The sequence below is a fragment of the Callorhinchus milii genome, unplaced genomic scaffold, assembly GCF_018977255.1.
Source record: "Callorhinchus milii isolate IMCB2004 unplaced genomic scaffold, IMCB_Cmil_1.0 Scaffold3, whole genome shotgun sequence".
NCBI classification, from domain to species: domain Eukaryota; kingdom Metazoa; phylum Chordata; class Chondrichthyes; order Chimaeriformes; family Callorhinchidae; genus Callorhinchus; species Callorhinchus milii.
In genome coordinates this window covers 1,704,809-1,732,694 of record NW_024704744.1, presented here as the reverse complement: position 1 = coordinate 1,732,694, position 27,886 = coordinate 1,704,809, and the positions used below count along the sequence as shown (strand labels likewise).

At 43.8% G+C, this 27,886-nt stretch overlaps 1 protein-coding gene across 1 annotated transcript in view; it reads left to right on the top strand.

Moving 5' to 3' along the window:
- The first annotated feature begins 14,240 nt into the window (after window positions 1-14,240).
- The window catches only part of txlnba (taxilin beta a), a 156,296-nt gene continuing 142,650 nt past the window's right edge, over window positions 14,241-27,886 (top strand). The window contains 1 exon segment of the mRNA XM_042332729.1: window positions 14,241-14,360. Coding sequence (XP_042188663.1) covers window positions 14,241-14,360 — 120 coding nt within the window.

Below are 27,886 nucleotides of genomic sequence, written 5' to 3'. Positions count from 1 at the left end.
TCAGGGCTTCTGCACATCCCTCATCCTTTCCGCTCCACCATCGGCAGCCGTGTTTTCAGCCACTACTCCCCAAATCTCTGGAACTCCCTGTCTCAATCCCTTCATCTTGTCCCCTCTCTGGCCTTCTTCAAATCATTCCTGCTTCTTCGACCGGGCCTTCAGTCACCTCCCTTCTCTCACCAGCTCAGCATCAATCCACATCGCAGTTAAGTGCTCCGAGACGCTATCCGCAAGAAGGGCGCTATATAAAAACGAGCTGATGTTGTCGTTGTTGTTTTCTACTTCCCTCTTGAAACTCACAATGGACTCTGCCTTTATCACCTCACTTGGCAGGGCAGTCCACATCCCAACAACTCTCTGTGTGAAAACATTTCTCCAAAACTCCGCTTTCACTCTTCTTAAAAATAACACAATAAAAAATAATTTGGTCACTCAACCCACGACTGTTTGTGGGAAACTGCTGTGAGCAATTGTCTGCCGGTTTCACCCAAAAAATACAGTCAATTCACTTTACAGTATTTTCTATGAAGAGCTTTGAAACATATGAACAAAGTTATATATATCAAATGCAAGGATTATTATAATTATTATTATAATTATCGTATAATTGTGACCTTTAGTCAACAATTCACCTTTCAGTGGAAATAGCTTCTCTCTATTCACTCTGTCATTATCTTTAATGATTTTATAGACTTCTATCCCCTCTCATTACAAGGTGCTTAACAGTCCTGGCTTGGCACCCGAATTGGGGGTGCGGCAGAGAAGATGTGGAGGAGAAAGATGGCTGAAAGTAGTGAGATGAGAGAAGGAACAACTTGAAGGAACTCCAAGATGGAATTCCAGATAGGCTGAAAGCCCTCGTGGTGTGGGTAGGGCAGAGGATATGAAGCAGGCCGGTGAGTGAAGGGAGCAGCCTGGCTGTTGGGGTAACGACTCTCTGGGTGAAGAAATACTTCCTGGCGTCTGTCTTCAAAGTTCCCCTTTCCGACTCTAAACCTGTGTCCATTTGTTCTCCTGTCTTGCTGCATCCTGTAGACCAACAACAATTACATTTGTATTGCTCCTTTCACCTCAGGCGGACATCCCAACCTGTGGCCTGTAGGACGGAAGTGGCCCTCGGGCTGTTAAGAAGGGCCCACCATCCCGAATATTTGGGCGTGTCTAGGAAAGGCCGTGTTCACTCGGTAGTGGGTTTTCAGGCTTTTCTTGTTTGGATATTTCTTGACTTATGCCATAAATCAAGAAAAATTCAATCAAGAAAATGTATTTTGTTGGCCGACCATAAAGGTTGGTCACCACTGGTGTATAAATCATGTCATCAAGAAGACTCAAAGCACTTCATAGAATATACTGTAAAGTGTATTGACTGTATTTTGTGGATGAAACGTGGTAACCAGTTTGCACACTGTGACCAATTTTTTATTTGGTGGATTTGTAGGTCCCGGAAACCGTGAGAAAAACTTTTCTCTTTTCAAAGAGATGGGACCTCGGTTTAACATCTCACCTGAAGGATTAATAATAATAATAATCCTTTCATTTGATATAGCGCTTTATCACATCGTTGAGACACCTCTAAGCACTTCACAAAATATACTGTAAAGCGAATTGACTGTATATGTTTGTGGGCGAAACGCAGCAGCAATGTCCTGCAAACAGTCGTAGATTGAATGACCAAATTATTATTTTTTTTGAAAGGATTTTTGCTCCCAGAAAGCGATCCGCCAATCGACTAACAACCAGATTCCTACTTACTGCAAGGTAAACAGAGGCGTGTGGAGTAAGGAAGCGTGGCTAATGTTTCACCTCAGAAATTTGTTGCAGCTTTATTTTTTAGGCAGCATCAAAGTTACCGCCAACAATGTTAATTTAACACTGCAGAGCGCTGACAAAATATTCCCAAAACATCCTTACTCGCTGTCCATTGGTAGTGAGAAGCAAAGAGCAGTGGAGTCCTGTAGTGTATCGGTAAGAGCACTCGCCTCGCAAGCGAGAGGACCTGGGTTCAATTCCTGGGCAGAGCAAAATCTCAGGCAAGTTTCATTACTCCACACACCTCTGTTTACCTATCAGGAAGTAGGAATCCATTTGTGAGTCGATTAGAGGATCGTTTTTTGCGGGGGTAATAATCACTTAAAAAAAACTAAAAAAAAAATATTTGATCACTCAATCCAGGACTGTTTGTGGGACGCTGCTGTGCGCAATTGGCGGCTCCACTTTGTCCACAAAATATACAGTCAATTCGCTTTACACTATATTCTGCGAAGAGCTTTGAGACGTCTCGAAGACGTGATAAGGGGCTATATCAAATGCAAGGATTATTATTGTTATTATATTGAGAGAAGAGTCTGAGAGGGGAGTCACTGGATGACGCACAACAAAAAACATTGAATCGCAAGATTAATATAGCGAGAGAGAGAAAATAAGAGAAAGCTAATTATCAATTAGGGAAGAAAAATACGCACACACTGATTTTGTCTCTGCTCAGCAGAGTGAAATAAGTGTTATAATGTGCTGAACATATTCAATATTATTTATTTGGTAAATTGGCAGCCAGGAGACCAGGAGAGACCGATCTTGGGCTCAAACCCACCCCCTGAGGTGAAGGCAACCGATTTAGATAAATCTATTGTGTTTGGAGGAAGAAATGAGCAGAATATAAACTTAGAAAATAATAATTATAATAATAATAATAATCTCTGCTCTTTATATAGCACCTTTAATGCCAGGAGGACCTCTCAAAATTCTTCACAGGAAGTTTCGCTCGCAAAATATACAGTCAATTCACTTTTCAGTATATTTTGTGAAGCGCTTTGAGACGTTTCAAAGACGTGATAAGGCTCTATATCAAATGCAAGGATTGTTATTATTATTCAATGTAAAGTGTAGTGACTGTGTATTTTGTAGGCAAAGGCAGCAGGCAATTTGTGCACAGGAATGTCCTACAAACAGCTATGAAAAATAATAATAATTTGGACACTCAATCCACGACTGTTTGTGGGACGCTGCTATGTGCAATTGGCTGCCGCGTTTCGCCCACAAAATATAGAGTCAATCCACTTTACTGTATAACCCGTGAAGAGTTTTGAGACGTCTCAATTATGTGATAAAGCCCTATATCAAATGCAAGGATTATTATTATTATTATGAAGCGAGTGGCCAACTTTACCTTCAGCACTGTGAGTCAGGACAAATAGCGCAAAGGGATCTTTAACATTCAAATGGAACCTCAGTTTAATATCTCATTCGAAGCACGACACCTGACATGGGGCTTGAACCCACAACCTTTTGACTCAGAAGCGACTCAGCCAGGCTGAGAAAGTAATTGCCTGCAGCGGAAGGAATCAAGTTAGTTTTAAAGGAAAAACAATTATCTTTCTAAACACGGGCAAAAGATCCACCATGATCCAATAAAGAGTCTTCACTGGCTGAATGACTGACACATTTAATACCTTTACTTCTCAAGAAGAGACTGTATTTCTGGTTGGAACGATGGATGGATTGATAGATTGATTGATCAATCCATCAGGGAGAGAACTGTCTGCCTGTCTGAATGTATCTAAGTTAATAATAATCCTTCTATCTGATACAGACCCTCATCAAGCCTTTAAAATGTCTAAAAAGCTCCATAGAGATTTTACTGGAAACTATGGTGATTGTGTATTTTGTCAGTGAAAGCAGCAACTACCAACAACAACAAAATGACATTTGTATAGCGCCTTTCACCAACAACTTGCATTTATATAGCACCCCTCACACAGAGTAGCGTCCCAGAGCGCTTGACCTAACGGAGCACGACACTGAGCCGGGGGGAGGGGAGAGTTGATCGCAAGTACGGTCGAAGGCGCAAGGCGCGATCTGAAGAAGGGGAAGGAAGGGGCGAGGCGGAGGGATTGAGGGAACGAGTTCCAGAGTTTCGGGGCGTAGCGGTTGAAAGTGCGGTGACTGATGGTGGAACAGAGGGTGCAAGGGACATAGATTCATAGAATGTTAACAGCACAGAAGGAGGCCATTCGGCCCATCGAGTCTGTGCGGCTCTCTGACAGAGCGTCACTTTCACTGACCCCAATCACCAGCTTTCTCCCTATAACCCCACAAACCTGTCTTCCCCGATACCTGTCCAGTTCTCTCTTAAGAGCTGTTATCGAATCAGACTTCACTGCCCTTTCGGGCGGATCATTCCAAATTCCAACAACTCGCTGAGTGAAAACATTTCTTCGAACCTCCCCTCTGCTTCTCTTGGTAGATATCTTCAGACTGTGACCACGAGTCACAGACACACCTACCAGCGGAAACAGCTTTTCCCTATCTCGCCTGTCGAAACCTTTTATGATCTTGAAGACCTCTATCAGGTCCCCGCGTAACCTTCCCTACTCTAATGGGAAAAGTCCTAACTTCTCCACTGTCCTCATAGCTAAGGTTCCCTATTCCTGGTATCATTCCCGTGAATCTCACATGCAGGATGCCGGAGCCAGTCAAGCGGAGGCAGCGGGTTGTGGGTTGGGGAGTAAGCGGGTGGGAGAGGTAGGGAGGTCCCAGGGCATGAAGGGATTTGAAGTCAAGTGTGAGGACCTTGGAAAATAAATATCATAAAATTATCATAATCCTCATATTTGATATAGCACCTTTCACATTGGGAAGACATCTCAAAGTGCTTCACAAGGTTTTACCGTAAAGTGTAGTGACTGTGCATTCACCGGGCTTGAAACGTTTATTCTCTTTATAAATCTACCTCAGACTGAAAGCAAATCTGTATTTTATATCCAGGTCCCCCCATTCCCACATCCCTCCATCCTTGTATATCTCGCCCACAAAATATACAGTCAGTTTACTCAACAGTATATTCTGCGAAGCGCTTTGAGGTGTCTCAATGTCAGGTACTATTACTTTCACTGGGATGCTGCCTCGTGTGAAGGGCGCTGTATAAATCCAAGTTGTTGTTGTTGTCTCAATGATGTGATAAGGCGCTATATCAAATATAAGGATTATTTTTAGGATTATTATTATCTCTCCTCCCACTCCTTCTTCCTCGGTCCTGTGTGTGTTCTTCACTCGCTCCTCCTTGTCGCTCTCAGCCTCTCAGTCAAGGTGTCCTCACATCACACTTCACCTGCTCTGTCATTTTCTAAAAGGTTGCTGCCGCAAGCAAAGCAGCGGTTACCAAGATAACGCACCGTAATATTAAAGGACGGATGTCTTCGATCGAGAAGATAAAGTACAGAGCGAGAGATAAGCTTGCTTAGCTCATTATCTCCCTTTCCCCCACCCCAAGGTGTCAGCTTGGCTCATTAAAGATCCTGAGACGGTATTGGAAAAAAAGAAAGGGTGTCCTGGCCAACAATCTCCCAGATAGATCTCCTTCACTTTCAATCCCTCCATTGTCTCGCTCCATCCCACCTCCTCAACTTTCTTCAACCCTACCTTTGCTCAGTGGGCTCCAGCCTGCTTCATGTCCCCCGCCCTACCTGCCCCACCATGACTAGGTGGGCTTTCAGCGAATCTGGCCCCTGCTCTCTGGAACTGCATCCCAGAGAGCCTCTGACTCCGTTCCTTCCGCTCAGCCGGCTCTGGCCTGCTCCACGTCCCCCGACCCACCCGCCCCACCATTGGCGGGAGAGCCTTTAGCCACTCTGCCCCAACCTCTGGAATTCCATCCCCCAGTAACGCCGCCTTGCCCCCTCCTTAGCCTCCTTCAAGTCCTGCCTCAAGACCCTCCTCTTTGACCATGCCCTCCCCTCCCTTCTCACCCCCCAACCTCAGCTCGGGTCTGAAATGCTGTTCTCTGCCAGCGCCTTGGGACGTTCTCCCAACGTGAAAGGCGCTATACAAATGTAATCTTGTTGTTGTTGTTGACTCCCTCCCTCCCTCCCTCCCTCACCTTGTTCAAAGTCCATCTCAAGACCTACCTACTTCTTTGACCGCATTTTCAGTCATCTTTCCCCTCCCCCACCCGGCTGGACTCCCACCCCAGCTCGGGTGTCTGGGCTGTACCCCCTCCCTCTCAAGCCTCTCCCTCTCAACATGCCCCATTTCTGACGAAGGGTCTCAGATCCGAAATGTTGACTCACTTTCCTTTCTCCATAGAGGCTGCCTGACCTGCTGAGTGTTCCCAGCAACTTCTGTTTTTATTTCAGATTTCCAGCATCTGCAGTATTTTGTTTTTTTTTTAAAATACAAATTGATGATGTTGTTATGTTGGATATTGCTGCTGAGCTGTAAGAGCAGCGGGAAAGCTTGCCAGACAGTAATATCAATTGCAATCTATGTGGTTTAACTGGTTAAACTGTGGAGTCCTGTAGCTCAGTGGTTAGAGCACTCGCTTTGCAAGTGAGAGACCTGAGTTCAATTCCAGGCAGAGGGCGAAACCTTGGGCAAGTTTCCTTACTCCACACAGAGCCTAATAATAATCCCTCCAAAACCAAAAACAATAATAAATTGGTCATTTTCAATCCACGACTGTTTGTGGGACATTGCTGTGCGCAATTAGCTGCCGCATTCAGCCACAAATATACAGTCAATTCACTTTACAGTATATTCTGTGAAGCGCTTTGGGACGTCCTCCCGACGTGAAAAGCGCTATATCAAATGCAAGGATTATTATTATTATTATTATTATTATTATTATTATTATTATTATTATTATTATTATTAGACTCCAGCAGTTACCCCAGCGCACACTCTGGGGTCCCCAAGCCGTGGCTCTTGCCAACCTGCGCCTAAAACTTTCCGGAATTGGGTAGACAGGGAGAGATGTCTAGGTGGGAGGCATGGAATTCTCATCTTGGGTCGGATAATCTTAGGCACGGTGATAGGTTTCTGCCTGTGTCAGACAACAACAACAACAAAATTACATTTGTACGCGCCTTTCACTGCAGGAGGACATCCCAAGACACTCCAGACACCCAGCTAACCCAACAAAAAGTGTTAACCTGCCAAATACAACAACAACTTGCATTTATATAGAGCCCCTCACACAGAGTAGCGTCCCAGAGCGCTTGACAGTGGTGGAGTCTGACACCGAGGGACATGCAGGAGGCCAGAGTCAGTTGAGCAGAGGCAGCGGGTGGTGGGTTGGGGAGTAAGATGGTTGGAGAGGTAAGGAGGTGCCAGTGTAGGATTCTGTAATTAATGTGTTAAGTAATATCTCAAATTATATTTGCGATGTTTATATATACTTGAAGAAACACGTGATCAATCTCACATAAGGGGAGCTGGTTGTGACAAGCTTCGAAGAAGATCCTTGCTCAAGGAGGAGAAACAAAAGACTGTTTAGAAACAACAAACTGTTTTCGTTCCTTTTCAGATATTTTCTCATGGAAAAAAATGGTCTGCAGCTGGAGAGAGCTGTGTTGCATTGGTTTTTACGAAGGAAACATCTTGCAAAAGACAATAGGTGAAAGATCAGAAGCAAGTATTGAAGATGGAGAGGGATTGAATTGGACGTGCCATGATACCTGGATACTTTTGGGTAATATCGAACTGGGATTAATATGGACAATAAATTAGACATTGCTTCTGCAGCATTTGGTTGGATAAACTTAAATTGTGAACTGAGCCTCGATACATAAGCATTATTGTGATGTATTCTTTTAATTACTTCTAACTATTACTAACCTAAATGAATATACACCTATATTTTTGTAGAAAATTTGTGTCAGTCCTTACTTCACCGCAGGACCACGAATTTAAATTAACCCTTACACCAGGGCACGAAGGTGTTTGAAGCCGAGTGTAAGGATGTTGAAATCACCAGTCAATGGCAATTGACAGCATTGAGACATTCTAACTTGCATTTATACACAGGATAACGCCCATCACATAGGCGAATGCCTTGGAGCACTAAACAGAGACGGGGATTAAGTTGCCAACCAAGGGAGGAGGCGCAAGTGGGGAAAGAGGTAGCAGTCAGAGAGATAGATTTTTAGCTGGGAAAAATTCAAAATAAAGAGCAAAGTGAACAATGATTCCGAGACTGAGACTGTCAACGTGAGGAGAATTATATGTCAGTTCCAAATGAATTTCTTGCAATGTTATAACTAATTTAAGAGATCTGGCTTCGATTTGTTCTGAATCTCCACGGTCACTTCTGTCAGCTCTACGGAGATGATTGTCTCATAAAGGAAATTGCAGAAAATGTCCGAGAGGACCAACTGAGGTCGATGTACAAATAATAATTTATGTGTTTTGTACAGCACCTTTCACCTCAGAGCACATCGCAAAGCATTTCACAGGATTTCACTGTAAACTGCTGTGACTGTGGGTTTTGCAGGCAAGATAATTATAATATAACAACAATAATAATAATCCTTCGATTTGAAATAGGAACATGGGAAACAGGAGTGATCCATTCAGCCCCTCAAGCCTGTTCTGCCAATCTATTAGACCATGGCTCAACTCCAATTAACCAATTAAACCCCTTTCCCCACCCCACTTTCTTCATATCCTGTGGAGTCCTGTAGCTCAGTGGTTAGAGCACTCGCCTCACAAGTGAGAGACTTGGGTTCGATTCCAAGCAGGGCAAAACCTTGGGCAAGTTTCCTTACTCCGCACACCTGATAATAATCCCTCAAGAAAAAAAAAACAATGATAAAGTGGTCACTCAATCCATGACTGTTTGTGGGACGCTGCTGGGCGCAATTGGCTGCCGTCTTTCATCCACAAATGTACTTGCCAACCTGCGCCTAAAACTTTCCGGAATTCAAGGCACTGTCCTTGAATGGTTTAGCTCTTACCTTTCCCACCGTCTTCACTTCGTCTCAACGAATGGCTTCTCCTCCACCCCCCGTACTGTCTCATGTGGTGTCCCTCAGGGCTCTGTCCTCGGTCCCCTCCTCTTCACCCTCTATATGCTCCCCCTTGGTGACATCATCCGCAAACATGGGGTTAACTTCCACATGTATGCGGATGACACCCAACTCTACCTTTCCTCCTCTACTCTCAACTCCACGACCACCGATGTCCTGACAGCTGCCTGTCCGACATCGAGTCCTGGACGAGAGACAACTTTCTTCAGCTCAACGTGCGAAAAACCGAGGCCCTCCTGATTGGCTCACGTCAGCGCCTCCGCACCTCAGGCGCTGACACCATCAGCATCCAAGGCTGCACTCTCCACCTCTCAAAGCCAGTCAGGAACCTCGGCGTTTTGTTCGACCCTGAGCTGTCCTTTCTCCCTCACATCCGCACCACAACTGGCACCGCCTTCCATCACCTCCGGAATATCGCCAGATTACGGCACTACCTCACCCCTCACGCCGCTGAAACCCTGGTTCACGCCTTTGTCACCTCAAGGCTGGACTATGGGAACTCTCTCCTCGCCGGCCTTCCCGCCACCTCCCTCCACAAGCTGCAGGTCATTCAGAACTCTGCAGCTCGTGTACTGTCCCGCACCAGGCTTCGGGACCACATCACTCCCACCCTCGCTCGCCTCCACTGGCTCCCCATCCCCCAGAGGATTGATTTCAAGATCCTCATCCTCACCTACAAGGCCATTCACGGCCTTGCTCCCTCCTACCTCTCTCGACCTACTATCCCCCTACCTACCTGCCCGTACCCTCCGTTCCTCTGGCTCCGGTCTGCTCCACGTCCCCCGCCCCAACCGCCCTACCATCGGTGGTCGGGCCTTCAGCCTCTCAGCCCCCAGGCTCTGGAACTCCATCCCCCAGTGCCTTCGCCGCTTCCTCCCTTTCCTCCTTCAAGGCCGGTCTCAAAACCTTTCTCTTTGACCGTGCCTTCAGCTCCCCTCTCGACTCTCTTCCTCCTCCTCGCTCCCTCCCTTCCCTCCCCTCACCCTGACCATTTCCCCCCTCTCTCTCCCTCCCTTCCCTCCCCTCACCCTGACCATTTCCCCCCTGCTCGGGTCATGACCCAACTGTGCAGCGCCTTGGGACGTCCTCCTGACGTGAAAGGCGCTCTATAAATGGAATCTTGTTGTTGTTGTTGTTGTTGTTGTACAGTCAATTCACTCTACAGTATATTCTGTGAGGCGCTTTTTGACGTCTCAACGACATGATAAGGAAGTATAGCAAATGTGAGGATCATCATTATCCAATGCCTCCCTCCCCCACCCCCACAGACTCTATTTCCCTGACGCTTCTTTTGCAATGGGATGGATAGTGGCTTGACTTTAATGAGGGACAATCCATCTCCCAGCTCTCATTTGACACCCATTGCAATGCACTGGAGCATTTATCAAACACCACACAGCAAGCAATATTCAATTGGAAGCTGTATGGAGAATAATGGAAAATGAATGCAACTTGAAACTTCATCATGAGCCGGGCAGGCTCCCAGATCAAGGTCGCAGATTAATTGAACACTTCGTAGAGAGTGAGAATGAATCAGATGCACACCGTTTCTCAAAACCCAGTCACAATCCATTCAGCCAGAACTTTCTCATTTTCTTTGATCCGAAAGGAAACAGAATAATCCTTACATTTAATATAAAGCCGTATTACGTCATCCATACATCTCCAAACGCAGCATAGGATTTTGCTATGAATGTGAATTTGTACAGCAATGTTCCACAAACAGCTGTGACGTGAATGATCAATTTTATTTGGGGGATTGTCGGCCACGACATCAGGAGAGAGAAACTCCCTTGTTTGTTTCCAATCTTTCACATCCACCTGAATAGGCAGACGGGACCTCTGAAGGACGTCAGCTCCAACAATGCAGTACTTCCTTTCCCCCACCCAACCCCTGCACAGCACTGGGACTTGAGCCTGGATGAACTAAGTTCATTGGATCAGTGGACTGAATGGCCTCCAAATGTGTCATACTAAATAAACTATATCTGGAATATCTACAGGGTGTCCACAAAGTCCTGTTACCCCCTTTATGTTTTTTTCACAGTCCACTGACTGACAACTGAAACATGTGGAAGAATGATGATAATTGTGTTTAGAAGTGCTTCATTGTATTCAGTACAAGTGTGTAACTGTATTTAGAGGTCCAGAGGTTGTGTGTGTGTGTATGGGTGGGTGGGTGGGTGAGTGGGTGAGTTACCTAGCTGTAAGTAGTAGCCGTAAGAACCCGATTATTAATCGATTGGTGGATTGCTTTCCATGGATAATTATCGTGGTCCAGGAGTCAAGGTTGGAGGCAGAGAGGTACAGTTGGGTGTTATTATGTAATAATAATAATAATAATCCTTGCATTTGATATAGTGCTTTTCACGTCTTTTAGACGTCTCAAAGCTCTTCACAGAAGAGACTGTAAAGTGAATTGACTGTATATTTGTGGGCGAAACGCAGCAGCCAATTGCGCACAGCAGCGTCCCACAGACAGTCGTGGATTGAAAATGACCAATTTATTATTGTTTTTGGTTTTGGAGGAATTATTATCAGGTGTGTGGAGTAAGGAAACTTGCCCAAGGTTTCGCCCTGCCGGGAATTGAACTCAGGTCTCTCACTTGCAAGGCGAGTGCTCTAACCACTGAGATACAGGACTTCACCTCAATCTTGTGGAAGTTGATCCCATGTCTGCGGACGATGTCACTAAGAGGGAGCATATAGATATTAAAGAGGAGGGGACCAAGGACAGAGCCCTGAGGAACGTTGTGCGAGTCAGTGCGGGGGCTAGAGAAGAAACCTTTTGTGGAGATGAAGTGGAGGTGGTGTGAGAGGTACGATCTGAACCAGTCAAGGACAGAGCCGTGAAGGTTGAGGTGAGAGGAGAGGCGGTGGATGAGGATAGAGTGGTCAAGTATCGAAGGCAGCAGAGAGGTCAAAGAGGACGAGGAGGCAGAAGGAGCCCTGGTTGCAGATGGACAGAATGTCATTTGTCACTTTGACCAGGGCAGTTTCTGTGCTGTAACCGAAACCCAATTGGAGCAGTTCGTGAAAGGAGTGGTGGGAGAGGAAGGAGCGAAGCTGGGAAGCAATAACTCGTTCCAGGACCTTGGAGAGGAAAGGGAGGTTGGAGATGGGGCAGCAGTTTGAGAGCTGTGATGGGTCCAGGGAGGGTTTTATAAGGATAGGAGTGATGCCGGACGTTTTTTAACGGGGTGGGAACAAAACCAGTGGACAGGGGGAGGTGTCCCCTGTGCACTGGTCCAAAAATTCATTGGAAGAAAAAAAAACAGGAGATAACAGGATTGTATGAACACATTGTGCTTCCCACATCATTTAGCCTTTGAGTCTTTGTATAACTAAATCAACTCTGCAGTGATTGCAGCCAAAAGTGACACAGAGACATCAGACCATGGTTAGCAATGAAGTATCCGTTAACTCGTCCCCTGAGGCACAAATTGATATCTTTATTGAATCGGAATTCACGCTTACAATTGCCTGGGAGGCGAGCCTGAAATTGCACCTCGCCTCAGCCTGCGAGATTTATTTTACTTTTTGTGGAGTATTGTTTAACGCGCTCGCCTCGCAAGCGAGAGGACCCTGGTTCGATTCCTGGGCAGCGCAAAACCTTAAGCAAGTTTCCTTACTCCACACATCTCTGTTTACCCAACAGTAAGTAGGAACTGGTTGTTAGTCGATTGGTGGATCGCTTTCTGGAGGTAATAATCTCTTCAAAAAAAAAAATTTGCTCACTCAGCCCACGACTATTTGTAGGTCACAGTTGTGTGCAATTGGTTGCCATGTGTCGCCCACTAAATATACAGTCAATTCACTCTACTGTATATTCTGTGAAGCGCTTTGAGACATCTCAACCACATGATAAGGCGCTATATGAAAAGCAAGAATTATTAATATTATTTGCCTGGAAATCTGTGGTTTGACTTCATAAACTGAGCCACAATTCGAAAGGGTTTTCAAACAATGCTTAAATTTTAGGACAAAATAATAATAATAATTACGTTATCCCAGAAGTAACCAAAGCGACAGGTGTTAATATTTTATGTGGTGGGTCCCCTCTAAGACAGGCGGAAGCTCGCCAGCATCAGAGATGGACGCATCCCCTTCCCTCCTCTCCACCCAGGCTCTGAGCCATCATCAAAGGTGGCCGCCTCTCCCTCCTGCCCACGCACGCTCCAAGGGCCAAAGGCGGGCATTGGAGTGATTTGGGATGGGCTGAGCCCAGACCAAGCCACCCACTGTTTATGGTGGTAACGTTTCTGACACCTCCTGCTTAAAACCCCAAAAGAATCTCGAGACCCTGGTTTCATCGGCTGCGTTCATACTGAAACCAGATTAAGTGAGCCTTGCGGGTATTTTCTAGGTGAACACAGCAGCTACTTTTTCGCACATTAATGTGCCACAAGCAGCCTCTGGGAGATTGTTAGCCAGTTCATCTCAAGAAACTCCCTTCTCTTTTCAAACACTGCTTTGGATCTTTAACGTCTACCTGAACAGGCTGATAAGATCTCATGTTTAATATCTCATCCAAAGAACGGTACCTCCGATAATGATGCAGACCTCAACAATGTATTGGGGGTCTGAGCCTAGATTGGAGGAGGCCATTCAGCCCATTGAGCCAGTTCCAGCAGTTTATTTGATTTTGGCAGATATTCTAATGCCCTTGTAAAGGGTTAATTTATTTTTTGTCGCCCTGCGGTGAAGCAAGGACTGACACAAATGTTATACAATTAATCAGTTAACAAGTAATTGAAAGAATACATTCAATTATGCTTACATAGCAATGCATACTGTAGTTCACAACGATTTAAATTGATCAAACCCAATGCTACGGGAAGAGATAGATGAGCAATGTCTAATTTAATGTCCATTTTAATGTGTCCTTTTTAATCCAAATATAAATCCATCAAAGGTATCCAAGTATTATTGTATGGTTCCCAGTTCGATATCACCCAAATGTATCCAGGTATTATTGTAAATTTAGTGTTGTTTAAATCATAGTCTTGACCTTCCTTCTTTAGAAGCTGGAATGTGGTTCACGACTCCCAAGTTCCAATTTCTTTCTTCTTTCTCTCCTTCTTTCGAATCGATCTCTATTTATACCGTTAATTGGGGGACCTTTCACCTAATGTCTTTTGTAAGATAGTTCCTTTATAAAAACAAATGCAACACAGCTCTCTCCAGCGGCAGACCATTTTTCCATGAGAAAATGATAGTTTGTTGGTTATAAATAGTCTTTTGTTTCTCCTCCTTTTGACTTAACAGGAAGAGTCACTAACATCACAGATGATTGCTCTGCTGATGACCCAGGCTGGGCTGGGCTGGGCTGTCATCAGCAGTGGCCTGCAGTATTGCGGTCTTCTTTCGCCCAGCAAATTAGCTTCTTATGTTCTTAACTCCAAAGAGACCCTGCTGACCTCCCCCCACCTCCCACCCATGGAGGATTTCAGGAACGTTCTTAACCTCAGCCTTAATTTGGAAGCTGCATCCGTACGGAAAACCAGTAGTGCAGAAAACCAACCTGCTTCGAAGAAAACCATCGATAAAACTGTGAAGGTTTAGTTATTTAGACAAATCAAAGTGAGTGACTGGGGAGCAGTAAACAGGAGCTAACCGTAAAGGCACGGCCGTTAATTAGGGTAATTGAAGCCTGTAATTCTGTCCGAGCTGCAGTTAACGTCAAGTCACAAATTGGAATGGGAATGGATTTTAATCCAGCATTGATTTCAATTGCTTTGCAAACCAAATTGAAAAGTAATGGCCAATAATTCAATGTTAATGTTCCACTGCTGTTGTCCACTCAACAACAACAACAACAACAAGATTCCATTTATAAAGCGCCTTTCACGTCAGGAGGACGTCCCAAGGCGCTGCACAGTTGGGTCAGGACCCGAGCAGGGGGAAATGGTCAGGGTGAGGGGAGGGAAGGGAGGGAGCGAGGAGGGGGAAATGGTCAGGGTGAGGGGAGGGAAGGGAGGGAGCGAGGAGGGGGGAGAGAGTCGAGAGGGGAGCTGAAGGCTCGGTCAAAGAGAAAGGTTTTGAGACCGGCCTTGAAGGAGGAGAGGGAGGAAGCGGGGAAGGCACTGGGGGATAGAGTTCCAGAGCCTAGGGGCTGAGAGGCTGAAGGCCCGACCACCAATGGTAGGGCGATTGGGGCGGGGGACGTGGAGCAGACCGGAGCCGGAGGAACGGAGGGTACGGGAAGGTAGGTAGGGGGATAGTAGGTCAGAGAGGTAGGAGGGAGCAAGGCCGTGGATGGCCTTATAGGTGAGGATGAGGATCTTGAAATCAATCCTCTGGGGGATGGGGAGCCAGTGGAGGCGAGCGAGGGTGGGTGTGATGTGCCCACTCACTTGGGCTATGATGCCTGCATCCTCTGGGTTGAGTCCCACAAATACACAGTCACTCCATTTTACAGTATAATCTGTGAAGCTCTTTCAGACGTCTCAGAGACGTGATTATCTGATGCCCCATTTTAGAGTATAATCTGTGAAGCTCTTTCAGATGTCTCAGAAACGTAATTATCTGATGCCACATTATCTTGTGATTCAAGGAGAAGGAAAAGTAAGGCTGGTCTTCCAAATACCGAAAGCTAACAACAACAACAAAATTATATTTGTATAGCCCCTTTCACGTCGGGAGGATGTCCCAAGGTGCTGGACAGTCAGTATTTAGGATCCAAGCTGGGGGTCGGGACTGGGGAGGGTTGAGGGCAGGGGGGGAAGGAGGGTGACTGAAGGCACGGTTAAAGAGGAGGGTCTTAAGACTGGTGTTAAAGGAGGCAAGGGAGGTGGCGAGGTGGAGGACTGTGGAATGGAGCTCCAGAAGGTGGGGGCAGAGTGGCAGAAGGCCCGCCTGCCAATAGGCGAGGCGGGGATCGTGAAGCAGGCGAGAGCCCGCTGAGCAAAGCGAATGGATAGATTGGTAGGGGGTTAGGAGGTCGCAGAGGTAGGGGGGAGCAAGACCATGGAGGGCTTTGAAGGTGAGGACCAGGATCTTGAACTGTATCCTCTGTGTGATGGGAAGCCAGTAGTCGGGCGAGGATGGGGGTGATAGGGTCACGGAGCCTGGTGCGGGAGAGGACACGGGCTGCAGAGTTCTGGATGAACTTAACCAAAGAGGCCGGGCCCTAAACTCACAGTGCTACCCACAATAATAATAATAATAATTTTCTAGAATAAGTGGAAAGTGGAGTCCTGTAGCTCAGTGGTTAGAGCACTCGCTTTGCAAGTGAGAGACCTGAGTTCAATTCCAGGCAGAGGGCTAAACCTTGGGCAAGTTTCCTTACTCCACACAGAGCCTAATAATAATCCTCCAAAACCAAAAACAATAATAAATTAGTCATTTTCAATCTACGACTGTTTGTGGGACATTGCTGTGCGCAATTGGCTGCTGCGTTCGCCCACAAATATACAGTCAATTCACTTTACAGTGTGTTCTGTGAAGCGCTTTGGGACGTCCTCCCGACGTGAAAAGCGCTATATCAAATGCAAGGATTATTATTATTATATTTTCCGGATTTAGGTAAACAGAGTGGTGAAAGACCCTACAGCAAACATAAGAATTATTTTTCTTATTACAAAGAGCCATGAGTTGAATGCCCCTTTTTCTTTTGCCCACAAAATATACAGTCAATTCACTTTACAGTGTATTCCAAGCAGTGTTTTGAGACGTCTCAATAATATGATTGGCATTATGTCAACTGCAAGGATTATTATTATTATTCCCTGTTGGATTAAGTGACCATATTTTTTGGCGGGGTGGGATTATCACCCCTGGAAAGCAATCCACTAATCAACTCACAAAAGGGTTCCCACTTACTCGTCGGTAAGCAGAGGTGTGTGGGCTAAGGAAACTTGCCTAAGGTTTCGTCAGTGCACTAATCAATATGCTACAGGACTTCACTCCACATAATGTGATGTTCAATATAACAGGAGTAGGAGTTTGAATGATGTTCTTGATAAAGAGCTTTTCACTGCGCTCCACTAGGATTCAATTAGCTTTCTGTGGTTATCAGTGGGAGATAATTCCTCTCCACCTTTCCAATTCCATCTGGAAATCATTTTACCCAGAAATAAATCGCGAGATCGCCCATTTTGAGACAGACCCTTATTCTGCCTGTCTTTTATCAAATGGGGCTGGTTTCAAAGGCAGGAGAAATGTCACCTTATAAATCACTGGTGTGAGACCGCACTTGGAATACTGTGTTCAGTGCTCGTCACCACAATACAAAAAGGAAATTGCAGTGATTGAGAGGACGGCAACCAAAATGATTCAGGGAATGGCTGGACTGGACTAGAAGGAGTGATTAGGTAAACTGGGCATGTTCACGCTGGCAAAGAGAGGGTTGAGGGGCAATATGATTGCGGTCTTTAAGATTCTAAAGGGACTAGGTAATGTAGACCTTGTACATTAAAGCTGTTTTACCTTGTGCTGAACAGTAGGACCAGAGGACATGGCCTGAGATTGAAATACAGAACAAATCTGCGGAAACACTACTTCAGTGAGCGGAGTGGCAAACGTATGGAACAGGCTCCTGGCGAGATGGTGGGACGAGACAGGGTCTATTCTTTCAAGAACAAATTAGAGAGATTTCTGTTAGGAAATAATAACTCGGGGATACAACATTTAGTTTGGAACACCACATGTCAAGCGACTGCCAGGATGGTGGAAAGTGAACTGGATGGACCTCAGTCTTGTTTTGTCTAGCAATTCTTATGTTCCTCTTATCTTCTTATGCATAACACAAACCCTTGGAGAGTGGAACTTGACCTTGATTTCTTGCTTCGGTGATGCAGAGCTGTCTTGAGCAATGCATGTTAGGTATGCGTTGCCAAATAATAATAATAGTAATAATAATATTAATAATAATAATATAATCCTTGCATTTAATACAGCACCTCATACGACCTCTTCGACTTGCTTACTCCCCAATGTACTACCCACTGCCTCGCCTTGACTGGCTCTGGCCTCTTGCATGTCCCTCGTGCCCTCTGTTCCACATGCGCTTTCAGCCACTACGCCCCGAAACTCTTGAACAATCTTCCTCTATCCCTCCACTAGGCCCTCTCCTTCAAACCACAGTCAAGCGCTCTGGGACGCTAACTTGTAGGAGCGGCGTTATATAAATGCACGTTGTTATTGTTGGGTAAAGAACAACTTCCTGGTATCAGTTCCTAAAATTGACTTTGCAAATTTTACCCATGTTCTCTTATTTCACTGTCTTGGGGCATCTTAAAATGTTGATGTGGATTTACAAGACCCTTTCTGAGACATCTCGTCAGTCTTTCTCGTCAGTCTTTGTAGCATTCTCTGTAACACTCACTTGTTGCTTCCCACCTGAACAACTTGGATTTATATAGAATCCTTTATATACAGTAATGTGTCACAGCACATTATAGAGTGTGATGAACACCAATCAGAGAGATTGAGTCACTCTCACTTTTCCTCTCCTCAGTCCTCCTTCCCTTTCACTCTTTCTGTTTCTCTTACATCTTCTAGTATGTAATTCACTCTTCTCTCTCATGAACATTCTTTTGTCCTTTCTTTTATCTGTTACCTCATCCACTCACACTCTTACACTGTCTCTCGTACATTCGTCACTTGTGCTCACTCAGGATTCTCTGTATGTGTGTCTATGGGAATCATTTTTCGCTCAAAGTAGACTGTTGACATGTGCAAAAGAAGAATTGGAGTGGCTATAAGTTGAGGTGCAGAAGCATATGTGCTGGGAATGGCAGGTGCTGTAGTTCTAAAGTTGTAAACCAGATTGTAAGGTAGGAGCACAGTAAAGATAGTTGTTCTTAACTTCATTTCCTGGGCAGGAAGTAATATCAAGGCAAGTATCTTAACCATGTGCCTCCTTACAACATGGTCCTTTGATGTCTCTTCCTATCTGTGGATGTACACCACACAAGGCAGGGCGAAACCTTGGGCAAGTTTCCTTACTCTACACGCCTAATAATAATCCCTCCAAAACCAAACAATAATAAATTGGTCGTTTTCAATCCACGACTGTCTGTGGGACACTGCTGTGTGCAATTGGCTGCCGCGTTTTGCCCACAAATATGCATTCAATTCACTTTACAGCATATTCTGTGAAGCGCTTTGAGACATTGAGAATACGTGAAAATCGTTATATCAAATGCAAGGATTATTATTATTATTATTGTTATTATTATTTCCAAAGAGCGCAAAGGGGTCTAATCTTTATGAGGAAGCAGAGGAAGCAGTGGGGAGAGCAATAAAAGGTGGATTTCGGATCTCTGGATGGGGTTATGCTCTCCATTGCAAGCAATCAAGGGCAGGTCTGGGAGGTAAAAATACAAAGCCGTGGAGATATGGTCCAAAAAAAATAATAATAATCATTTTGTCAATTAATCCACGACTGTTTGTGGGACACTGCCATCCGCAATAGGCTGCTGAATTTTGCCCACAAAACATACAGTCAATTCACTTTACAGTCTTTTCTTTGAACCACTTTAAGATGTGTTGGAGATGTGATAAGGCGCTATATCGAATGCAAGGATTATTATTATTAAATAGTGTTTTATCATATTGTCAGAATGTCTCAAAGAGCATTTGGAATCCAAGTATCAGCACTGATTGATTCAGTTTGTTCAGTGCTGTAGATTCTATATAATGAATTCTATGTGAAATAAAATACGTAAATCCTTGCATTTTACGTTTACAGCATGGAAACAGGACACTTGTTCCAACTAGTGCTTATACTCCACACTAGTCTTCACCCATTACTTACTCCCTCCCACACCCTTCTATTCCTCTCTCCCTAATGTGAAAGGCTAGCTTCCTGTTCAATACAATTTCAGGTCTAGGTTAAGTGACCAACCAACACCCCCATTATGTTGTAGAAAGCTTTATCTTTGTTTGAGTGTGAGCAGAGAGATGGTTCCATGAGTTAAACGTGATTAATTCATTACTTTCTGTCCTAATGGCAAAAGTTAAGAGCCAGCTTTCTCTTAGAAAGAGATTTCAGAGGCTTGTAAATTGATTGCCGCCAGGCTTGGAGACATCCTGGCCTCTGGTCACTGTACATAAAACACTGCTATTAAATTGCCTTGATATAAAAAGATAGGTACAAACTACCAACTTTTAATCCCGAACGCGATAAGTCTTCCTTACAATACAGTGCCCTTAAGGCTTGAAATGCCACTTTGTCTCAGCCTGTAAAGACTATCTCGTCTTAAACTCCAGGTGGCCCAGGTTTGCGGAGAAGAACTCTTCAATTCAATTGTGGAGTCTTGTAGCTTAGTGGTTAGACCACTCGCCTCGCAAACGAGAGGACCCAGGTTCAATTCCTGGGTATTGTGAAACCTTAGGCAAGTTTCTTTACTCCACACACAGTAAGTAAGAACCTGGTTATTAGTTGATTTGGGGATTACTTTCCATAAGTAATAATCCCTTCAAAAAAAATCCTCCCCACAAGAAATTGTTCACTCAATCCACGACTGTTTGTGGGACACTGTTGTGTGCAATTGGCTACCGCGTTTCACCCACTTCGAGATGTCTTGACGACGTGATAAGGCGCTGTATCAAATGCAAGGATTATTATTATTAATATTATTCGCTCTTAAGCTGGAAGCCGTTTTGCCCGAATTTGCTTAAAAAGAAAAACGGTTTCCCAATTAATAATTTTCCATAATTCTGTGCCAATTCTTTCTTCCTGGCCTAAATTCCCCACCCCCGATAAAATTTGTGGTTCAACCTCATGACTGTTTATGGGACACTGCTATATGCAATTGGCAGCCGCATTCACCCACAAAATGCACAGTCACTACATTTTATAGTATATTCCGTTAAAGCACTATGAGGCTTCCTAATAATAATAAATTTTCCATTTGATGCAGGGCCTTATCATATCCTTCAGACACCTCAAAGTGCTTGAAGGGTTTTACTGTAAAGTACAGTAACTGTGTATTTTGAATCCTTGAATTAGATGTTAAACCAAGTTCCCATCTGTACCTTTTCAGGTGGACTTCAAAGATCCTTCGCGATATTTGAAAATAGAGGAGAGTTTCGCTCTCCCAGTATCCCGGGCAACAATTTGCCAAATTAGATCAGTAAACCTCTTCATGACTATTTATGGGACACTATTTTGAGACATCCTGCTGTTGTGAAACGTGGTTTATCAAATGCAAGATTGGTTATTACTAATTGAACCTTCTCCCTTAAGAGGTGAGAGTGCCACCAACTGAGCCAGACTGACACCAAATAGGCGTAGGTTGGTGAGAGTAAAGGCTCGTGGGACTGTGAGGGAGTGCGTTGGAGGAACAGCTGGAGTCTTAACCATCTGCTGATGTGCTGTACGCCACAGGAAAACTTTTATTACCAGATTACTGTATCTCTATAATTACAGACGAGCTGGCTCACAGACAATTAGCTATTTGCTGTGTTGAATGTTAACTGCCTCATTCCTTATTTTCCCAAATGAGAAAACATGGCACCATCGTCCTTTGGGCTTTTTTTTGTTTTGTGTTCATGCTGAAAATGATAATATAATCTACCAGCAGAGACTGAAGGAACTGGGACTTTTTTTTATTGCTCGGAGAAAAAAAGGTTGAGGGGTGACCTGATTGAAGTCCTTAAAATGATTGATGGGTTTTGACAGAGTCAATAGGGAGAAATTATTTCCACTCATCGGCGAGTCAGTGACTTGAGGGCGTCAATTTAAAATAGTTAGCAAATGTACAAATGGCAAGATTAGAAGAAATATTGTCACGCATGGAGTGATTAGGATATGGAATGTCCTGCCAGGGGTGGTGGTTAAGGCAGGATCAATATTAGCTTTCCAAAGAGAACTAGATAGATATCTAAATAAAAGTTAACTACAAGGGTATGGGGTGTTGGGAGGGCAGGTAAATGGGACTGAGAGGATTGCTCTTTAAAAGAGCCAGCACAGATATGAAGGGCTGAACGTGCTGTAAATACCTATGGTTGCGGTTGATATAGTTTATCGTCACAAGGGCTCATTTGGAACATAAATACGGTCACCTTTCTCTCCCGCTCTCTCTGGCTCAGCATCAGGTTCTGTCATTGTTAAGTGCTCCAAGACACTCCCCCATGTGAAAAGCGCTGTATAAATGCAAGCTGTTGTTGTTGTAAATATCAATACTGATTGGTAGAGCCTGTTTCAGGGCTGCAGATTCTATATAACTTTATGTGAAATAAAATAACAGTAAGTATTTTCATTTTACATTTGCATGGACTTTACAGCACAGAAACAGGCCACTCGGCCCAACCAGTCTGTGCCACTGTTTATATTCCACATGAGTCCTCACCCATTCCTTACTCCATCCCACACCCTATTGCCCGCTCCCTCATGTGAAGATCTAGATTCTTCTTGAATACTTCTACACGATCTGATTCAACAACAACAAATTACATTTGTGTGGCACCTTTCACTTCGGAGGATGTCCCAAGGTGCTGAACAATCAGGGATTTGGACCCGAGCAGAGGGTTGGGATCAGGAGGGGTGTAGGGCAGGGAGGATAGAGGTAGGAGGGTGACTGAAGGCACGGTCAAAGAGTAGGGTCTTGAGACAGGCCTTGAAGGAGGAAGGGTGGGAGCGAGGCAAAGGGACTGAGGGACGGAGTTACAAAAGGTGGGGACAAAAAGCCTGAAGGCCCTACCAGGAAGTGGAGCAGGCCAGAGCCCACTAAGCAGAGGTAGCGGACAGGTTGATATGTCATAGAGGTAGGAAGGGACAAGGCCTGGAGAGCTTTGAAGGCGAGGCCAAGAATTTCAAACTCTATCTCTGGGAAATGGGGAGTCTGTTGAGCCGGTCGAGGGTGATGGGGGTCATGGAGCCTCGTGCATGATCTGCAGCTTGTGGAGGGAAGAGTTGGGAAGGACGACAAGCAGGGAGTTCGCAAAGTCAAGCCCGGATGTGATTAATGCATGGATAAGTGTCTTGACAGCCTGTTTCATCAGCGAGTTGCACAATCTCACTACCCTTTGTGTGAAGTAGTTCCTCCTAAATTCTCTTTTAGATTCCTCAGTCGACTCGGAGGCGAGCGTGCTACCAACTGAGCCAAGCTGACACATTATAAGATGTTAGTGGAGGCCATACAATGACCGACTGCAGTGCCCACCCAGTCAGTCAGGCTCCAAAGGCTCTGTACAAAGAGAAGCAATTAGGCTTTATTTCAACATAACCTCTATTGGCTTATAATGACTGATCCAAGTCTGTGTCGCGCTGCGCTGTGAATTCAAATCATTGCAGCAGCAAGGACTTTACCGGTCGATAAAGGATAATTTTACTGTTGTTTATTTCTGGTCACCTGGGTGTCTGACACACATAGAAACTCATCACCTCTTTTCAGAATTAGTCAAACTGGACTGAGAGTTCTACACATGTATGCCAAACACGTAGAAATTTGCCCGTGTCTGGAATGGAATGTGCTCTCTCTCTCTCACACTCTCTCTCTCCCCAGAAGGATGTACCTTGCCTACCTAATTCTGGAGAGTATTATAGTAATAATCCATTTAATAACAATAATACATTTAATACAGCATCTTATCATGCCATTGAGACGTCTCATAATTTGATATAGAACATATTACAGAATATATTGTAAAGTGGATTGACTGTGTATTTTGGGGGTGAAACACAGCAGCCAATTGCGCGCAGTAGTGTCCCACAAACAGTCGTGGATTGAGTGACCAAATTAATAAATTTTTTGGAGGGCTTATTACTCCCGGGAAGTGATCTGCCAATTGACTAACAGCTGGGTTCCTACTTACTGCTGGTAAACAGAGGCGTGTGGGGAAAGGAAAAAACCCTAACCCTAAGGTTTAGCCCCGCATGGGAATTGAACCCGGATCCTCTTGCTATTTGGTGTGTATTATTTGTCAATCCACAACACAGTTCAGATTCAATAGCTCCTTTATTTCAACCGTACACTTCAACTCTCTTCAGCACTTTAGTGCCCAGTCCCTTGCCCAGAATCCTTGTATGCTTCCTGCTTGCTTCTCGTTGGTCAATGTCCAATTGCCAATTCAAGGAACATGCAACATCTTCCTTCCTTTAATGTCTTCTTTTTTTCTATCTTGTTCTATCATTCTTTGTAGTCTTTTTATTTCTCTGCCTCTCTGGTGGTTCTTACTGTTTCTGCCACTCCTCGATCTTCCTTCTGCTTTTCCTTTTTCCTCCTGTATTTTCTTTATTTTTCTTTGTTTGGTCTCTCACGATGTTCGTCTAAATATCTTTCCTTTTCCATCTTTTACCCAATGTGAACTGGGGTTCTTATCTTTCCCCCAAATCTTTCCTTTGATGCATCCTTCTGTTTTTATCTCTGAAATCACACAGCTTCTCCTTTTTTGAAAGTTCTTTCCTTCTGTGGCTCTTGCCCATGTTTCTTCCAATTTCTTTCTCTCTGTACCCGTGGTCTCAATTTTGTTTCCTCCCGTATTAACCCATCTCTTAATCATCTGGACATCAAGATCTGTGCCGGTGACTGTCCCTGGTCAACTATCGGTGTAGTTCTGTAGGCTAGTAATGCCAAATGTTTATCTTCCTTTGATTCCTTGGCTTTCTTCCACATTTTCTTTATTGTCTGCACTGTTCTTTCCACTATCCCATTGCTTCGTGGATGTTCTGTCTCTGATGGAGCTCTTGATGCATATGCTATTGTCTTTTCTTCTTGAGTTAGTGTTGCTTCTAACCTTGTTTTACATGCATCTGCAGATCTTTTAGCTGCCTCGTGTACATCATAAAATTTTAATATTGGAGCTTTTGTAAAAGCCTCTTTTATTTGCTGGACTTGTTTTTTTCTGTTCTTTTTCCCACATGAACTCTCTATGTTCTTTAATAAGTTCCCTTATTGTCTCCATTATTTCAGTTGCTTTTGGAATAAATCCTGCCGCCTAATTCACCATTCCCATGAGCCTTTTCACTCTTTTTTATCTATCAGTGTGGGCTTTTTTGTGATTGCTATTGCCCTATTCGGATCAATTTTTAACCCTTCTTGAGTTATTATATGTCCTAAGTATTTTATTTCCATTACTCCTATCCTTCATTTTTCTTTGTTTACCTTTATATTTTCTTCCAAACATTTTTTAAATACCTTCTCCAATCTTTCATCGTGTTCTTTCCCTGTTTTACCATATAACAAAATGATGTCAATATAATTGATCACCCCTGGTATTTCTTCTTATATGTGTGACAATTTTTTCTGAAACCATCTCTTGTGCTGACTTGATGCCAAATGACATTCTTTGGAATACTTCCCATATGGTGTCAAATACATACTATCCTTTGATGATTTGACTTGCCAATACCCTGAGGAGTAATCTAATATCAAGAAGTAACTTGTTCCATGCAGTAAAGCATACACATCTTCTGAAGTGGGTACAGCACAATGTTCCCTTTTTATAGCCCTGTTTAACTGTTGTGGATCTAAACATCTCCTCAATAATTTGTCTGGTTTCCCTATGATTTCCACTGCACTCACCCGCTCAATAGGTTTGTTCACTTTTTTTTATTATTTCATGCCTTTCCATTTGGTCTAATTCTTCTTTCAATCTTTTTTTCATTGTCTCTGGTACTCTCCTCAATGGCTGAATTACTGTTAGGATTGTCTCTTGCAACCTTCATGCGTAATCTCCTTTCATGAATCCTCTCTTTCCAAACAACTGTTTATATTTTCCTATTATTTCTTCCATCTCCCTTGGTTCACTGTCCTCTATTTTCACTTTCCCAATTCTTTTTAACATTTCCATTTGTATTATTATCTTCCAGTCCTAATAAAGGATCAGCTTTTATTTTTACAATGTAGAATTTTATTCTCTATTGTCTCTCTTTGTAGATCACTTCGATCTCTACTCTGCCAGTGTTTTAATTTCTGCTTTTTTATATAAGCCATTACTTTACCTTTCCCCTTCCCTATTTTCTGCTTATTTGGTGATCCCAATTTTATAGATTCCTCCCATGACATTACACTGGCCTGTGCTCCTGTATCTAATTTGCACTGAATAACTTTTCTTACTTTTTTAAGCATAAATATACCATCCACTCATGTTTCCCTTGTTCTTTTGTGGGTACTCTCTTTATCCAGTTCCACTGCTTCAATGTCATACTCCTCTTGTTCACTTTGCCTGGATTCTATATCCGAGCTGTCTCTCCTCTCATATTCCCTTGATCTAATTTGTCCAATTCTAGTTCTCTTTGCATCATTTGCCCTCTGGTACTCTCTTCTTTCTGTTTGACTTTTCTCCTGTGCGTTACATCTGCTATATCTCTCCACAGTTTCTTGTTGTCTATTCCTGCATAATCTTGCATAATGCCCATATCTTTTTGCATTTATTGTATTTGTTTCCTTCTGCGGGACATGTCCTTATAGGGTGTTCTAACCCACATTTGCCACACGTGTCCATTCTGTTTGGCCTCCCTCTCGGCCTGTATGTTCTCTGCACTCCATACTCTTCATCTGTATCATTCCAACTTTGTCTGTTGGCGAGTTCATCCATTTCCATTTCTGTGTCACTCTCCATGTCTCTCATATTTATTTTTGTCACCTCTTCAATCCTTATGATCTCCATTGTTGATTCTAACATCAAATCCCCATTTTTTCAAAAGCTTTCCTCATAATCTATTATTTTTTATGCCAACTATAATCTGATCCCATAGCATTTCCTCTCTTAATGTTCCATAATTGCACCTTTTACTTAGGGATCGCAGTACCACACAGCACTGATTGAATGATTCTGTGGTTCCCTGTTTTCTTATTCCAACTTAAATCAGTTAATTATTACATTATTTTTCCCACAGCATCTTTCCATTATAATAGTCATCATCTCCTCCAATGGCATGTCCACCTCTCTCTCTCTCTCTAGGCTTGCAAAATATTCCCTTGCTTCCTTGCCTGCCACACTCAAAAAAAAGATCACAGACACTACTATCTCTGTGACAGTTTCGTTCTATTTGATGCCAATCTGAAAATTTTAAAATCTCTTTCAAACCGTTGCCAATTCTGCTGTAAACTTCCAACCTCGGTACAGCATTCAATTCTGCTTCTCTCTGCATTTTGCTCTTTCAATCCTTATTCAGTCTCGTAATCCATTTGACTCCCAGGTTCCATTTTTACTTCTGGTATCATGTGTTATTCGTCAATCCACAACACTGTTCAGATTCAATGGTTCCTTTATTTCAACTGATGAGCCAGGCTGGCTGTGATCAGGCGGGCTGTGCCCTGGAGAATTGTGGACACACTTTGGTCAGGAACCAGACTAGAGACCGTCACGAGGGCTGACTTGAATCCGACATTTGGACATCAATCACATCAGGTCAGCTCAGAAGACTCTACTTACCTCCTCGCTAAGGAGGACAGTCACTAGTCAATGTTTATGGGTGAGGTACGAGCAGGAGACCAGATGCAGTGAAGCCAAAGACTGAAAAATAGAGGGAAGCAGGAGAAGGTAATGTTGATGCAAGACTGAAACACTCTTGACTTTAATGTTTAATGCCAATCACATGAAACACATTCAATCTGCAGGGATTTTCAGCTGCGGGCAATTTGAAATTTGAAGAGTCTAATCTTCCTTCTGTAATTCGTATTTATTTTAATTTACTCTTGAGGCAGTTCGACTTCATCAGTCAAGCTCTTAAAACCAGTGCAGCAGTGTCAGACTAATTTCTATTCTTCACTGCACATACCTGTATGCACACAAATAACCACACATGTATACACACACACAACCACACACGTGACCATAACCACAACTACACACACACGCACAAACACACACATATACATACGGCTGTGATGGGAATTCTGGTGTGTGTGTGTATTTGTACGTGAGTGTGTCACAATATATAATATAATGATGATAATCATTGCATTTCCTAAAAGCAATCGTGGATTGAGAGACTGCTTTTTTTTGAAGGAATATTACCCGCAAAAAGCAATCCACTAATATAGGAAGTACAGAGGAGAATTGAAAAAGGAAATACGAGGGGCAAAGAGATTGTATGAGAAAAGATTAGTGGGGAACATAAAAGGGAACCTTAAGGTATTTTATAAGCATATAAAGAATAAAAGGTTCTGGTAGGGTGGATCCAATTA